This window comes from Larimichthys crocea, chromosome XIV, assembly GCF_000972845.2.
Source record: "Larimichthys crocea isolate SSNF chromosome XIV, L_crocea_2.0, whole genome shotgun sequence".
In the NCBI taxonomy this organism is placed as follows: domain Eukaryota; kingdom Metazoa; phylum Chordata; class Actinopteri; family Sciaenidae; genus Larimichthys; species Larimichthys crocea.
In genome coordinates this window covers 8,868,198-8,886,257 of record NC_040024.1, presented here as the reverse complement: position 1 = coordinate 8,886,257, position 18,060 = coordinate 8,868,198, and the positions used below count along the sequence as shown (strand labels likewise).

At 42.0% G+C, this 18,060-nt stretch overlaps 2 protein-coding genes across 10 annotated transcripts in view; both read left to right on the top strand.

The window, feature by feature from the left end:
* Positions 1-3,238, top strand: part of htr2cl1 (5-hydroxytryptamine (serotonin) receptor 2C, G protein-coupled-like 1) — a 141,851-nt gene extending 138,613 nt beyond the window's left edge. For all 9 annotated transcript variants that reach the window (XM_027287882.1, XM_027287886.1, XM_027287880.1 and 6 more), the window contains one exon: positions 317-3,238. In XM_027287882.1, coding sequence (XP_027143683.1) covers positions 317-889 — 573 coding nt within the window. In that variant the 3' untranslated portion in view covers positions 890-3,238. The remainder of the gene's footprint in view (positions 1-316) is intronic.
* Positions 3,239-9,618: 6,380 nt separating this feature from the next.
* The window catches only part of zgc:109889 (wiskott-Aldrich syndrome protein family member 3), a 37,236-nt gene continuing 28,794 nt past the window's right edge, over positions 9,619-18,060 (top strand). The window contains 1 exon segment of the mRNA XM_027288176.1: positions 9,619-9,953. The gene's annotated coding sequence lies outside the window, so the exon portion shown is untranslated.

Genomic DNA, 18,060 nt, shown 5'->3' with positions numbered 1-18,060 from the left:
CTGTCAAACTAGGGGTCAAAGTAACAACAACTACAAAGTAGTCTCAAGTTCTGCACCCACCTAAGTAGGCTATATACTACCTGGTCTTGGTCAGCCTCGCCCCCTGTCCTGGTCTTGACTACAACACTGGGTTCAGCTGTCAATCTTGTTGTGAATTCCCTTTTTCATAGCATCAAATAACTAATTAAAACCAAACTTATCAGAAGACTGAACACTAATAATAAGAAGAACTACTTGAAGTGACAGCAAACATCTTTTGGACATTGATTGACGCCTACTCGTTATCTTCTGTTCTGTCTTCTCTTTCTATCTTCAGGTCCTGGGAATCGTCTTCTTCCTCTTCCTCATCATGTGGTGTCCCTTCTTCATCACCAACGTCACCTCCGTCTTGTGCCAGGACGCCTGCAATGAGGCGCTACTTCATGACCTCCTCAACGTCTTCGTCTGGGTGGGTTACATCTCCTCCGGGGTAAACCCTCTGGTGTACACCCTCTTCAACAGGACCTACAGGAGAGCATTCTCCAGCTACATCAGGTGCCAGTACAAAGTTGGGGCCAACGCAGCTGGACAGACTTGCAAAACCCTCTTGGTTCCCCAACCATGCCCGTCACATGCCGTGACCCCTCTTCTGATGGGCAGTCACGGAAAAACAGACATAGACCGCAATAGTAACTGTCGCAACGGCGGTAGGGGGGATAACGGGAGGCTGCCGGTTGACCCGGAGGACCTGACAGATGGCGAGTCACAAATCGGAATAGTGTCACAGAGCCTCTCCGAATGCCACAACATCGGCATGCTTTCGGAAACAGAGGCGGAAACTGAGGTGGAGCTGGACCTGTCGCTCATCAGCTACAGCCCCGCCAGCAGAGAACACACAAGCAGTGTGTGATCACGTGTTTTTGTTGTTGTTTTATGTCTTCTTTTTAACCTCCAGACGCTGGGCCGAGCGACCTTTCTTCTCGACGAGCTGTTGCTCGGTGCCCAAAGCGGTTTTTATGACGGTGCTGTCATTGTGGAAGGACGATCCTTACCCCGATGCTGAAGTGCACTACTTTACCGCAACGTGTTGAAGGAGTCGGATTGCGAGAGATGTTTCGGAATGGAAGCCAATATTTCAGACGTTTTCTGCGTGGTGTCCAAATGTTGGTTTTCATACCACACATGGAGAATAAAGGCATTTGTTTAGCTGTCACAAAATGTGGTGTACTTCATGTGAACATGGTAAGAGACAGTCAGTGACGAGCTTACTCTCATTGTAAACCTGATATGAAGTCGAGCGGCCCTCAATGGGAGTCCCACTGATTCAGGTTACAGAGTGAAGCGGCGACCGCTGATGTCAACGTGGGGTCAAACTTCAAGCCTTCACACAGAGTCAGAATGCAGTCCGAGCTCTGGTTTATGTGGCTTCTCTCCACACCAAGCAAACTTAAAACCAAATCTATTTTTGTGTGCCAGTCAAGCTTTGACAACAACAGAATATAAAATATACCTGAATGAACCTTTCCAGCATGTATAATCAAAGTGCTCAGCCGACAGAAATTGGATTTTTTCTTTTCCTCTAAAGAAAACTTTCTCAAGGCTGCAGTCAGAGGTTTGTCTGAGAGGAGCCGAGATGAAGGAATGTACTGGTGGACTCACAGTGCCATCTGGTGGTCGCATGACGCAGTGAGGTTGCTTCCCCTTGGATTGAGCAAGGTGGAATTTAAAAGAGCTAAAAAAGAAAATACACGGCGCAACGTAACTGTCACAGGCTCTTGCTTCTGTTGACCAACGCAACCAGTTTGGAAACAATTAAAGTCCCAACTTTTAAAGGTTTTTACTGAAAACAATCAACAAAGATGTGAAAAAAAGTTTTTAATATAAGGTTCCTAAGATGTCATTCTTAAAATAGAACAAAATATATAGATTTTATGACATCGGCTACAGCTTGATATTGTTGGTTTTGTCAGTTCATCGTCGTCGTCACCCAACAACACAAAACTCATCTTCCAAGATCTTCCTCAGCTGTGATCAAAGACACACTCCACTTTTCCACAAGCAGTGGATTTTTCGCTCAGTGGCGAATAAGAAACGGTAATAGTAATAAAGGATTGTAGTCAAATTACGACACAGATTGTACATGTTATGGAATATTGCTCACATTTAGTGAATGGCTGTGAATTCAGTACATGGATCTTACATGATGACACCTCATATCAGTGTTGTAGTCAAGACCAAAGTATTGCGAGGCTGAGTCAAGACCTAGACCAGACAGTATATACCCTACTTAGGCAGTTAATATTCACAAAAACTCTTTGAGTCACCTCATTAATCGTCGCCTTGAGGTATTTACATGACCGACTAAAATCCAGAATCCTCTTTGTTTAAGATCGAGACGAGACCGAGTAAAAATGCAGTCGATTCCAAGACGAAACCAAGGCTGATCTCGAGTACTACAACACTACCAGATATTACCGTTTAAGCTTAAATTGAGGTAATGAGCGTTAACTACTGTTACATGTATGCTCCGACGATGATTTTTAGGATGAAAATCTCAGCCGGTATCTTCACCCGATTGTCCCAAACACTAAATCTTTGCTCTCTGACTACCCGAGTCACCATAACACCACAGTGTGACTCAAAGACCAAATACCATTAGATTTCATCTGTCACATTAAATCGGACAGAAAGTCGATACGCTAAGAGACAGGACCCCCTGACTCTATCAAGACGGGTCACCAACCCTCACAGCTCTGTCACGTTGATTTTCTCGCCCTCCTTCCTCCCGCGTTTTATCGACATCTGACAGGCGGTGTAATTCCTCCACGCTGCATCTCCATCAACTGAAATGTCTGCAATATACTGCCTTAGGAGATAATTAAATGTTAAAGGGAACAAGTCAGGGTGCTAAAATTTGGTTTTCCTAACAACAAATCCACCTCTTACAACACAATATAGTAGATATAACCTGAAACCTGCGTGTGTTTAATGATTTGCTTTGTAGGTTTAGCTCGACAGAGCTAAATTGTTGGGTTGTAAAGGAACTACACTGAGAAAAGTGATATTTTAAGAGATCACTCCCAAAATATAACCCTAAAGGGATGTCAGAAGTGTGATAGTTTGAAAGATTGGGGCATCTCGGAGTCAGGAAGGGAAGATAACGCCAGAATTGTTGTGTTTTTGCGGACTGACCCATACTTCAGGATATCTCAGCCTATCTTTCTCTTTTTGGTCACAATTTTATGGAAGTGCAATCCTAAATTTGTTTTTTGGTCACAATTTTATGGAAGTGCAATCCTAAATTTGTCGTAGAACCCTTTTAAATATATATATAAAAAGTACAAAACAACAGTGCATTACTGATTTCTCCTTCCATTTCGGTAATACTCCCCAACCTGAATGTAAAACCCATAATTCCCCCTTCAAGGTCAAAGGAGCCTGCAAGTGCACCAATCAGATTCAAGGCCTGAGGTCTGCAGCCACCTCTGCATACAATGAAGAGTGAAACACAAGAACTGGGAGTCACTCCTGTGCATCTCTGTATAATGAATCCACTCTTTGTATGCTACAGACTTACACAGTGGTCATTCGCGCCACCTTTCTCTCCATGAGGAGAGGTCTTACATGAGCTAATGTTGGCAAGCCGGGCGCCGACGTTTGAAGCGATGTTCAAAAGGTCCGCTCTGCCTCATTTTTCTTTCTTTTAAAAGTCAAAGGAATTAAACAGCGGAGGAAGGAAAGGAAGGACAAACAGAGAGAGCAATCACCAAAATGCACATTGCAAACAATATTTCATCTTTATCAAAAATGCAAAACGCGAACAAGAAAAAAATGGAGAAGTGTGGACTCTCTGAACTTAGTTGAATGGGTCGTGTTTGAGCCGTCCAGGTGTGGGCATGAAAAGAGCTACAGCCAGGCCAGCCAACTCACTATGTCGCAATGTAATAACTATATGTTTCCCGTGTACCTGTGTGTGTGTGTGTGTGTGTGCCAGACTTGGCTCAAATTGCTATCCTAGATTGATTCGGTACATATTTTTTTTCTGGGGGTTTTGTATCGATTGTCTCCGCGACAATAGATTGTATCGGGTTGTCTCTGAAGATGCTGATCATGTCCGGCTCGCGGTCCAGACAGACAGATGAAAGCAATCACTCACGCAGAAAGTGTCTGAAAGGATTTTAACTGGTAATTTGAGCCAAGTCTGGTGTGTATAGAAATAGTTGGAGGCGTTTATTGACAGAGTTTCATTTTAATGCATCTAAAGAGGCCCGATTTGGGACTTTTACCCCCTTGTTGCCAGGCAACAACGCTTTGTGCAAGGAAAACTCTAGAAAAGTATGAAGTATATTTGAAAAACTCTATGAGTGAGATGTTTCATGCTCAAACAGTCGGAGCATATGCACAAACTAGAAGGAAAACGCTTATGCACCAGCATAAACACTAGAAGCATGGGAAACAGCTAGCCTGGCTCGATCCAAAGTTAAACTAAAAGTCAATTAATTAATTAAGCTGCACAATAACAAACGAATTGTGGGTTTTTGGAGAACTATTTCTTGCCCAGGATCAATGACTTCCAACATATAGCCCCCCGTGATACCACAACACCTTGGTTTAAATAAAACAAACAAGATATAACATGTTGAAGCAACATTACGTAGAAATTAGTAGTTTTGTGATTTAACACCCGCCAGTTTCAGAGTCCTTGAATTCGTGCTCAGCTAAGCCAACGAACCGCTCATCTCTACTGCACAGACGAATGAAAGTGGCGTCGGTCTTCTCATCAGACTCAAACAGATACGCATATTTCCAAACTATTATTATTACAACTATTAATAATTTTTACTTTCTTTCAGTAGGACACAAAATAGGTCTTGAAGTAGGTATTGAACATATCAACCATTCATAGCAATGTCAAAGAATGTAAAAGAATCCAAGGATGGAGATTGGTGCAATCAAAAGAACTCACAAGAACTCACAAACGTAAAAGTACCTCAACATGCTGACTTTACTAAAGCGTACCGAGCAAACTTTTCTATACCAACCAGTATGACTCTGCAGCTGTGTCACCGATCTTGCCAAACATGTAACTCTGTCACTAAACGTCTCTGAGAAATAGCCAGAGCTGCTGGACGTCCAAGAGTTTGGCAAACCCAACTTCCCCCAATGCACCTTCCTTCATCGCATTCATCGACTCCTGAAACCTTTGACGCTCATCTGCATTGACACTGATGAGTTGTCTCGGTTTGTCTCGCTCTTGTATGATCCGGCGCTCGTGGGTTAGTTACCTTTTCATGTGTTCAACCCAACGTTTTTTTTTTAAAATACCAGTTTAATTGTGAATGTTTGTCTACGACACATCTTCTTAAGTTTATACAATAATTACGCCATCATCCACACAATGTATATTTTCTTTTTTTTTTTCTGTGTGATGCTGCTATTTATTTATTAAAATATTATTCTAATGTGTTGGCAATTGTCTTATTTGGACATTAATGAGCAGTTTTCGCAGTAAGTCTCCTTGAAAACATGAATTTAAACATAGAAGTTGTGTTTAAATTGGATTCACCCACCTCCTCTTGGTAAAAGTTACTAAACTGCTGAGCATTCCTCGCATCTGATGATTAATAGCTACACACATGGCTGTGAAATTTAATAATAACAGTTCCCTGCCTTGGCCACCCAGTCCGCTCTGCTATTATGTTCAAACATGTGCCAATCAGTGGGAGCTAATATCCAAAGAGCCTCACGGTGCCGTGAAAAAGAACTAAACCTGAAGCTCAATAAAGTGAAGTGTACATTTTTTAAATCATATTAACTGCTCGGTTTGATACAGGTGAGTTTGTAAGTTGAAAAATAAGTGTGGTCATGTGATGTTTATATACACTTGTGCGATTGGTACGCACCCAACCTCCATTGGTACCTGGAGGATTAAATTATTTTTAAACATATACTATTAAAATCCTACAAATATCCAAATTAAAATAAACTATGAAATCTTTGGAATGTAATTTAAAATACATTTTGCATTTCCTCAATATCAGCCTGTTACGTTGATGTGCGCATACATCCATGATTATCTACGCCATAAATTTGATCGTAAGTTAATGGTTGATGCAATCATGGCTCCAAAACAAGAAATATTAGAGGTTCAGATAAACCACTTTGCCGCTAAATTAGCTCTGGGATGGGGGAGGAAGCATCATAGCTTAGAGTTAAATTGCACAAAATGGCCATAAAATGAGTCTGTGCAGGGTTGGCAGGGTTACAAACGACCAGTGATCAGCTCAGATAAAATATTTTACAGAGGCTTTAAAACCCCCACATGCATTCCCAGCTGTTTGCCGATGAATGATGGTGCTGTAGGCAAAAGCCAAAAGGTAACAATTAAATGTACTATTGTTACATTTCTTCTTATTTTTTAAATGTAATTCGGCGATGCATCTTCAGTTGACGCTTCTTCTGGATCTCTGCTGTGATTTTTGCAGCTTACACTCGGCACAAGGCCTACACTTTTACTTCTGCTGATTCTGCAGATGACTGTGGATTAAGGTTGATAAAAGTATTTTTATTTTACAAAGCTCAGCAACTCAAAGCTCAAACAAATAACAGTCAATGCCAGATTCATTCCTGTCTGGCAGATTCTTGTTCGTCAAGCTCCCATTTTCTCTTCTTAGCTTCCTCCATCAGCGTCCTCTTCAGTCTTTTCTCCTCTGTCATTATGTCCATAGAAGCAAGAGTCAAGGCTGGTTATTTTGCCTGCTTGTCTTGCTCGGGTTCTGGCATGACACCAACACCTGCAACCCAGTCCTGTGGTAAAAACACTCACAGAGAGCAGCCGGAAAACATGTTCTCAATAAAATATGATCCAGTTTCAACCAAAACCAGTGAAATAGTTGCGTGGTTTGTTAAATAAAGTGTTACGTACTTGAGTGAGTGTACCAGGGGCACAAAGTTACATCAGCCTCAGCTTCATAACCAGGTGTGATTACCATACACAGCCACAGGATGGCACCACGGTAACCCAAAGCATGCCATCACACTCCACAGTAACCCACCACAGAGTGTCACAGTTCCTGGTAGTAGTAGTAGTAGTAGTAGTAGTAGTATTACAGTAGTAGTGAAGTATTAAGATGTTATAATGTGGTAGTGGTGGTGAGTTTCAACCTTCTCACCTCCACCCATGGCGTCCCGAACTGTCTGCAGCACCATGGACAGCGGCAGGCACTCCTTGTCTCATACACAGGGCAACAACGCCACCGAGTGGAGAAGCTCTGGAATGGCATGGGAACCTATGGCGAGTTGTGCAAGTTGTTGATGTGTAGCAGAGATGTCTAACTGGTTTAGGACAGCTGTATTTACTATAAACTGTAGACTTTGTTTTGGTTGGTGGTGACACAGAAGTCGATGTAGATCCGTCTTACATGGTGGGAGTAGCAGTCTGTTGTTGAAGGAGCTGTTTGAGGCCTCCACGTGATCGTTCTTCCTCTTCACCGCTTCCTCTGTGGAGTCCAGGACAGAGCCGGGCCTCACATGTTTGCAGGTTTACATCACCAGCAGATCTTTCTGTGTTTTTCAACCACCCACCACCATCCACCCACGTCTACCGCGCAGCGCAGACTCTACTCATTAACATGCAGCAGATAACTGTGGACTGAAGTCCATAAATGACCTTTAAAATGAAGCAGAGATCTTCTACAATGCTCTACCACCCACCGTGCATCATTAGTACTGCATATACGTCAACATATTTGCTATATCTGCCTTCAGGTGCAGCATTTTCGTCTTCAGATGCACCTTAAAGATCCCATATGTGACAAAACTGCTTCATCTCCTTCAGGTTGGATCGTTCTGCAGCAATCTTTAATTCACACCACAGGTTGAGCTTTGACTTTAATCCATTCCAAGATATTTAAATGTTTCCCCTCAAACTACTCGAGTGTTGCTTTAGTTGTATGTTTAATATCACTGACCTGTTGGACGGCGAACCTCCGTCCCAGTCTCAAATCTCAACAACAGGTTTCCATCAAGAATATCCATGTATTTATGTATTTAGCGCCATCATCCATCATTCCTTCAGTTCTTGCTTCACTGTGAGGATGGGGGAGTACACAGCTTAAGATGCTCACATGGACAGATACTCCAGTGTCTGTTATGAAGCTTTGCCTCTCTGATTCGTGCCCTCCTTGCCTGGTATGTGAGCTTTGGTGGAGTTTTTTTGAAACAAGTTATTTTTTTCATTTCACTTCACCAATTTGGACATTTTTTGTTACATGAAATCATTAAAAATCCTTTTTAATTCCAGGAAAATGTGCTTAATTTAGCATATAATCATACAGGAATGACGCTATCAATCATTAATAATGAACTAAATCACAAAGTCTGGTGATTGATTTATAATTAAATGATCCTCCACGTGTGTTTACATCTTAGTGTCATGTTCCCACAGGCCTGCAGCGGCTCTGCCTGCTCTTACGTGCACCATGCTCGCTCCATGGAGTGGAGTGGAGAGGGGTGGTGGTCTCGGCTATCATCGGCAAAAGTCGTAGCTCTTCGGATGCGCATGCGCCGTTCCACCAATTTGCTGCATCTCCCCCCCCCTCTCTGCTGCTTCGTCAAGTCAGCAGCCGTTACCGCGAAAACACACCGGCAGTGCAGTCAGTGTTCAACATAAAGTCACTTTCAATAATTATTATTATTGTTTTTACAGTTTTACTGAAGAATGCATGCACACAACGACAGTATGTGATCATTATAATAATAATTATAGCGTTTATTTGCAATATTCTGACAAAAATACAAACAAAAAGTGAGAAATTAAGTGTGTTTATGGAAATTATATATATTAGATATATATAGATATATAATATATATATAATAGATATCTATATATATATTATAATAATTCAACAGCACCACAAAATACAGCCTCCAAATTTACCGTAAAGTTGAATAAAACAGCTTCAACAACACAAACAAGGGCTGGTGTATTAACCTGCATTAGTTTTGACCTGATAAACTGACAACTGAGTGTTTATTTGCAATAAAAAATAAATAAATAAATAAAATATTACAAAATAAAATATTAAAATAAAGGTTTAACCAACCTGCAAACGCCAACGCAAGTATGTAAACACTATAAATATAATCAACATACACTGATTTCTGTTTAAAAGGGGGCAATATCAACTGTTAAGAATGTGTGAATATGAGTTAAAAACGATATTAAACTACAAGTTAAACTTTATTTATGTTGCATTTTAGTGCAAAAAAAAGTGCTGTGCTTTATCACATAGAAGGGAGTGCTGTTATACTGAATATCGGCACAGCCGTGCTGATATTCAGTATAACAGCACTCTCTCTCATGTGATGCTGCTTAAATGATCATCAATCTCTGTTTAATGGAGTTTAGATCATTGGTCAAGGACAGAACAAGCTATTTATACTTTATCACATAGGAGAGAGTGCTGTTATACTGAATATCCGCACAGCCGTGCTGATATGTAATGTATTTACACACACACATGTGATATTTTATCAGATAAACATGCAATAGATGATTAAAAGCTATGTTCAGGATAGTGCAAACGGCGTGCATGAATCATCATCAACCGTCCTTTCCGTTTTAGTGCTTTTAGTTCAGACTTTTATTTTGAAATCCTCGCAGGACGCGGTGTTTCTCTGCAGCTTGACGCTCGTCAGGTCGACGGACGGACGCTGCCTTGGAAACGACAGAAATCCAGAGCACGCAGCTGGGCTGGAGAGAGCAGGGACCCAGATTTCCTCACTTCAAAGGCTTCTCTCCTCCTCCACCTCCTCCTCCTCCTCCTCCTCTTTCTCCTCCTCTTCCACCACATCCATTCATCCATCCATCCATCGAGCTGTGATGCGAACATGGACGACCTGGAGTGAAATGCAGGAGAGCAGGAGCATTTAAATAACCGAGAGAAGAAGAAGCCGGAGGTGAGACCGCACAGGTAAATCTAAAGCTCGCACACACATGGGAGCAGATAAAGGGAGGAGGGTGCGTTTGTTATTGTTACTGCACAAAAAAAAAAAAAAACCGCACAATGCACCCGCAGCATGTTTATTAATCAGTCATTCATCTGCATGCATGCACCCTTTAATCCGCCCCTGCTGATCGTGACCGTCGTTTTTCCAAACGCAGCACTGGTCAGGTGTGTCTCCTCCACCCGCCCGCCCGCCTGCCTCCAACAAAATGTCACCAGTTGGTCGAAATGTGTCACAGGATTTGGCAGCAACCGAGCAACCGAGCAACTGAGCAACTGAGCATGCATGTCGACTAGAAAAAAAAAAGAGAGCAATGGTGCTTAAACCTTAAACAGGAGGCGTGCAGAGGATTAGTCTGTCTGCTTTACGCACCACGTTTACAGATGAGTGTGTGTGAACCTGCACGTCTGTTTGAATTCAAGTGTGTTTTATTTGGACATTCAGGTGGATTTGTAGTGTGTTTGTCCCATGAGGCCTTCCGTAGTTGTGGATTCATGTTGAGCTCCTGTTGATTCCCTGCATGTTCCCTCAGCTTGAGGTTACCTGGATGGTTTCTCTTTAGATACAGTAAGTAGTCAGATTTTATTGAATTTTATACACAACAGTTAGTCGCGACCGAGTGATTTGATTGGACGAGAGGCGTTCCACGAGTGCTGTTATAGGGAATAACAGCACACAGGTGTTCTAAATTAATTTATCGGTTGTTATATATCATAAATTGGCAAACATGAACATTTTTCTAATCTAAAAATCAGTAATGTCGAGGATCATGGGGGGAACCTGAGGCTGGTTGCTCAAACAAGCCATCTGTAACAGCACCTACCTGTCAATCAAAGCATCCACGCTCTTAATCCTGCATAACTTTAAGCCTTAATATAATGTGAACAGGTGAGTTGTATATAAATTCACCCTCAGTACAGTTGTCATGAACGGGGAAATTAGCTACAGAGACCAAAACTGTTTTTTGTACCAGGCTGTAAACATTTATCTAGACTTACAGTTTAAAGCTGACAAGCTAGTGTTCATGAAAATGTTGATGTGTTGCTTGGCAACAGTGCTAGTCCCATGTGTTGGCGGAGGAAACGAACAAACCATCATCTGTTATCGGTTAGTACTGCTAACTAATAATGGCACTTGTAGAACTGTTGAAAAACAATATCACATGAGAGGGAGTGCTGTTATACTGAATATCAGCACAGCTGTTCTTTATCACATGAGAGGGAGCGCTGTTATACTGAATATCGGCACAGCTGTGCCTTATCACATAAGAGGGAGTGCTGTTATACTGAATATCGGCACAGCTGTGCTTTATCACATAAGAGAGAGTGCTGTTATACTGAATATCAGCACGGCTGTGCTTAATCACATGAGAGAGAGTGCTGATATTCAGAATAACAGCACTCTCTCTTATGTGATAAAGCACAGCTGTGCCGATATTCAGTATAACAGCACTCCCTCTCATGTGATGCTGCTTAAATGATCATCAATCTCTGTTTAATGGAGTTTAGATCATTGATCAAGGACAGAACAAGCTATTTGAACATAGTGACTGACATTGTTTCCACTATTTTTTAGGACATTTTGCAGACCAAACAATTCATCGATTACCCCAAATTATCAGCAGGTTTACCAGTTATGATTGTGTCTGCGTCAGCTCTGATTCAGACATCGAAGCAGTTGTTTGTTAGCATGTTTCCATCAGTGTATAATCACCTGAAAATAAGAATCACTGTGTTTTCGTTGTCTTAAAAAGAGCAGGATTTAAACCCCTTTCATGGGAAGTAGCTACCTTGCAGAAGTGCCCTTGAGCAAGACGTTGAATCTCTTCTGGCTCCAGTATTGAGCTCTGATCATCTGGTTGAACTTTTAATCTAATTATCTGCTTGTAACAGTGCTTATTTTATTTCTTTTTAACGTTGCCGCTGTAATTTGGACATAAAAGCCACAAAGTGAACCTAACATGACACTAATGGAGAGTAAACGTGAGCGTCCCGCTAATTAAAACAGCTTTATTTGACATTTAAGCTGTGAAAATAACCTTTCTGTCATTAGCAAATATAATTCTGTGAACAGCAACTGAGTCTAGACTCCAGCCTGGGTGAACAGTGATTAGATAATATGTTTCCTTTGTGTGTGTGTGTGTGTGTGTGTGTGTGTGTGTGTAGCTGCCGTACAGTACAGAGTTGTATTCATAAGAGACAGTGCTCAGACAAGCTTGCGCTGATTCCTTACATAAGCAAATCATCGAGGAAGGAAGGCGAAGAAGAAGGCTGAGCGCTAAACAAGCATAAAGGCTCAAACTGGGACCTAGCACAGCACACACAAACACACACAGATGCATAACTATACACACACATTCACAAACACACACACACACACATAAACTTACAAAGGAGGGGTGATGCTGTGCTCGTTGACGTGGGGCCCTTTGGGGCACAAAAGGCGTTTTTCTGGCTTTTTCAGGCTGTTTTTGGATGCACACTTGTGTTTTTTCTCAGGACTTACCAGCTCGCTTGTTGCATTACATGCAAAAAAAGTTTAAATACACTGAAACTGGGACTTTTTTAAAGGAAGCTGGTTCCAAAATGTTAATTCAAAGATGCTAAATACTTTCAGTTATCAGTTTCTCTGTTGATACTCAGCCAAAGTTATGTAGGAAGATTGATACCACTCGTGACTTTCTTGTAAATATAAAGCTACTGCTAGCATTGGCTTAGCAAAGCAATAAGTTCAGTAGTCGGAGCTCGTCATTTTCTTTCTTACCTGGCCACGCTCTTAATCCTGCATAACTTTAAGCCTTAATATAATGTGAACAGGTGAGTTGTATATAAATTCACCCTCAGTACAGTTGTCATGAACGGGGAAATTAGCTACAGAGACCAAAACAGTTTTTTGTACCAGGCTGTAAACATGTTTATTTCTGCTGTGAAACATGGGGACTTATGGAGACTGACTCACTTCTGGAGCCAGCCTCAGGTGGACGTTTGAGGAACTGACTAATGACAAATGGTCATTAGATGATAGCTCATCGCTTTGGTAATTTTTACTTCTTAAATCAGAGCACATTAATTGTTGTTGCTCAAGTAAAGGGATTGTGGATTACGGATACGTCATGGTATACTGGAGGTTACTCTCATTTTAAATACTGATTCGTGGACATCGGGTGATACCTTCACTTCATTTCTTTGTTTCTTTTCTTTTTTCTGTGAGTTTTTCTGACGTAAGATCTGTTTTGAAGCCGTCGTCCTTCGTTCCTGTGGTTGTAAACGAAACATGTCGTCTCTGTTGAGCTCGACTCGAAGCGAACATTGCCGGAATATCAAGTTAACTGCGGTGACTTTATGCTCCGTACTTGGTGGTTTGGGCTGTCGGGGAGTAAATACATAAAATGTCCAGCGGTATAATGTGAAAACTGGACGGCTGCCAGCCTGACAACAACCGTCCATCTTGGATGTTCTGTGTGCTTTTTTGTGTCTTGATAAAGACGTCGAGCTGCATCTGCTGAAACACTGCGGATGATGAGGATACCAGAGGTAAAGCAGTGTGTTTTCACAGTCATCTGTATTTTAGCACTCCCTAAGGTAGAAGGCACTTTACGCATTATACGTTTTCCAGATGCGTGGACCGTTTTTTTTTCTGTTCTTCCTTGTCAGAGGAGCTTGTTCTTTTTTTCCTCTGCCTCCCGCTTTGAACCAGATCCGGTTGATATATTTAAACGTTTCCACATGAAAGGAAGTGGGATTTTTAGAAAAAAAGAATTGTATTATTCAAACTGATCTTTTGGATTTTCCCTCGAACACATGTCCGCACGCCACGTCTTGTTGCCGCTAATGGTTTGAATTAACTCTGAAGATACACAGCAGCCTCTTCAGGGTGCACTCAGACTGAGCGATGTGACCACTTAGAGATCCTCTCCGGGGCTATTCATAGACTGAATAACCTATTCTATTCAGTCTATTCAATGTGTCAGAACAATCTGACACAATAGAATCTGTCTGTCATGAGTCTTCTATACAATATATCTCACTGAGAGATGATGCAGTTATAGAAGATGATGATCATCATGAAAGTAAAAGCCTGATTCGTTTCACTAGCATCATTGTATTTGTCTGCAAACTAAATATTGTGCTGTCAGATTAATTTAACATAAACATAAACATGACTGTAAACGTATAATACGGAGCTTACTCCCGCTTTTATCTTTTGAAGAGTTGCAAATAGAAAGTTTCCCAGTTATCGTCATTATTTTGGAGTATATCTGGTTATGTTCATGTTAGTTTTTTTTAGGGTTCGTCCTCAACTGTTGAAAGAAAAGACTTAAACTTAATCGTAAACCTTTTAATGTATGATCGTAATAGCCTTGTTTGTCTGCATTCTGTTATTTTCCTTCTTTAATCCACCAATTAAGCGTTTAGTCCATAAAATATCAGAAAACTGTGAAAAGGAATCGACATATTCACATGTCAAATAGTCAAAAACCCCAAAAGAGGAAGAACTGAGCACAGATTCTTGCAGAGTCTCAGTGAGATTGAGCCGTATTGTCGAGATAAACAGCCTCAAAACAACGGACGGAAATGTAGAAAACTTGTTTTCATGTATTAATTTGAGCACGGAAATGTAGAAAACTTGTTTTCATGTATTAATTTGAGCACACAGATCTGATTTTTCATTGGAGATCGCATTATGATAAAATGAATAGTTATTTAAGCACATCAAACCATAGACTGTGTAATACATGGACGGCGTATCAGGTTTCTGGAGAGCCATTGTGGTGGCTCTGTCTGAAAACTTTAGCGTCTAGTTTGTTGTTCTTGGATACCGCGACGATCGTTTATTTTCCATCCGAGCATGAACTCGAACAATAACCTGGATATCCTTCATGAAAACCAAACACTGCGCTTTAACTTTAAAACCTCTTCCTGTCCGAGCACAGTGACACCTACTGTCCACACAGGAAACAACAACTCTGCTCGGGTCATTTCAACAACGTATTTGCCACTTGGAGAAGATACAGAAGGCAGCGTCACACAGCTAATAGTCCAAAGTACTCGAGTACTTATGTCGACCTGCGTGTTAAAGACCCAAACGTTGTTCTTTGAGTGTCCTCCTGCTGACATTACCTCATCCTACTTTATTTCTCCTGCTGGCAGCGCCGCTCGTGTCCATTTATTATAAAGTTACTTCTGTGTCCAGGCTCTCCAGGTACAGACAGGAAGGGGAAACTATTCAGCATTATTGGTGTCAGGAAATTTATATTTTCTAAAGCACTTTGTCTCCAGCTGCCGGGAACGTCGCCAAGGCTGTGTTTTCCCCCCAGAACCTGCAGAACGTATCATCGCTCTTCCACCTGGTCCGTCTGACCTCGCTGCTTTAACTGTGTCGGCTTTTGTTGTTTTTGTTGTTTGTTGTTGGGATGATGCAAAGTGCAAGCAAGGCCAGTCTATTGACGGCGTGGGTGTTACACTGTACAATGACTCTGATCAGCTCACTGCGTACCTCAATCTGCTGCTGTGTGTGTTTGTCTGAGCTTGGTCTGCTGGATTTATTTTAAAGAGACACACACGACACACTAAACCCTCATCATCATCATCATCATCGTTGTTATTTATACCCCCCAACACTCTCACGCCGCACCAGAGGAAGTCGGCCTTACTCAGCGATTCCCAGGGGGTTGATCGATAAGGCTGCCTCGCCTTGGCGACGGTTGGTAGGGGCAGCAGTGTTTGGGCGTTCACACACAGGGTGTTACCGGTGGTTTGTATTTGAAGCCTGATTCCTGTGGTAAAAAAGGAGGTCAGAGGTCAGGGGGTGGTGCCTTGCTCAGGTGTACTTCAGTATGTGGGGAACCCTCGTAGAGATCCTCAAACTTCAGTCTTTTGATTGAACGGTTGTCTTGACCACGTTGTTGTTGCTACATACTTATGAAAGGAAATCCAGCGTTACAAACTGGACATGCGTCTCAGACATGAAGGTACACCAATGACATCAACATCAAAACTGACTCCCCATGTCTCGTCTCTACCAGGGTAGCGAGAAACTTAGGATCTCTGATCACGTTGCCTCGGTTGTCCGGTTGTACCGCTTCGCACAACAGAAAAATCAGCCCTTACCAACAACTGGACATGATAAATTCATCCCCCTCTACAACTGTCACAGTACTTATTGCAGCACTAACACGTCCTTGAGTCTCTTTGGATAAAGGCATCAGCTTGAGTTTGAATGCATTGCCCTCTGGGAAATAGGATTTAGCATTGTCTGTTGAGCTTGTGCCCACACTCAGGCGGAAAAGTCACGGTATCTTGGCTGCTGGATTTTTGTCATCGATCCGACTCTCGCAAGTCGATCGAGCCCAGTTTAATGAAACTGCAGTGCTCCAATTAGTGCACAGTTAGCTGGTTGACAAAACCAGTTTTGATAATCGTTAATTCCTGCCAAATATTTGCAGATTTTTAGCCTCTGAAATGTGAAGATTTGAGTTCATAGCATGAAACAAGTTGTTTGAAGTCGTCACGCTCAGCTTCTGGAACTTCTGATTCTGTTACCCAAAGAAAAATCGATCAAATAATGATGAAAAGAATAATTAATTATATAGCTTTATTAACCAGAAATCAGGCGACATGATGTCAATAAAAGATTCATGCACACAGCTCCGGTCGGTCTGTGTTTCTTTATACAAAAGGGACCAGAAAACGTAAGACGTAACGTTGCGTCACTGCTGCAGCTTTCAACTTTTAATTCCTCACTTCCTGTGAGAAGCGTTTCGACGCTGAAGCAGGATTTCGTTTGCAGGCGAAAGCAGCTAAATCTGTGCGGTAAGTCCGTTACGGAAAACGTCGGACGAATGCCGCTTATTTATTCGATTTTAGGCCGGTGTGTTTTCTCACACACAGTTGTCAGGAAGCATTACGCGATGGGAAAACTTGTCTGGGAAGTACACTTCTTGAATGATCAATAAAATAAACTCACAGGCTGCCTCAAGGCAAGACAAACACACACACACACACTCATAACACACATATATATACCACACAATGAGAACTGTGGCTCTGCTTCCTCTGCAGCTCTTGAGGATAATGATGTAATGAGTATGAAAGATTACAGTTTTGTCGCGTTAGTCCAACTGGACGAGAGTTGAGCTCGGTCTTAATTACTAGTTCAGATGAACCTAACAGCCTTCAGCATGTGCGGCAACACTACTGCAATTCTTATTCTATGTAGGATTCTGGTCGTACGTTGGGGTTTTTTTGTCTTCCTCTACCTCCCCTTCATTACGTCCATAGTGGCCACTGAGCTCGGTTACATTGCCTGCTTGCCCAGCTCCTGTTCTGGCACAACACCGGCTCCGCTCCCAGTCGGCAACCTTGATGCATACAGCTGCTCTGTATCTTAAAGAGAGAAGTCAGTGCCCTCGTAACAATCTAAGATTTAACTCGATCCCAATTTGTGGTTCTCAACGTTTTAGATGGCGTTGAACGAAAGTTTGACCAATGTGGAAGGAGGAGGTCAAGTCACGCTCTGATTGTTTTCCCTGAAGCTTTGTAAGACTCATATCATATTTCGGGCGAGACACTGCTTCTCCACTTTTGGATAAAGGGTTCAAATATGAATGGTTGTATGGTTTTTTTAAGGTATAGAGTGCAAGATTTAGTGGCACATAAGTGGTGAGATTGCAGATTCAACCGGCCCCACCGTTTACCCAACTCCAAGTGCGTAGGAGAATCTATGGCCCAAAAGAGATCATTGTCATTGATCATTGAGGTTCCTTTAGATACACATATTTCAAAATTTGTATTTAGTTGAACACTGAAGTCTCTTCTCTAAAGAGTCTCTGTACTTTCTATAAAGACGGTACATATCTGCATAGCTGTTTTATTCCGCTCTGTCCTGTTCTCTGCTGATGTGATTCGTAAACAGGTCAGCCACAGAATGAATGCAGCGTTTCTGAATGGCATTCAGCCCTCCACCCTGTGTGTGTGTGTGTGTGTTGTGAGAACATGCCCCTCTGCGACCCCGTCTCTCACAATCAAATGTGTCGGCGTCAGCGCGATTGCAACAAGTCATCCGGCAGAATCA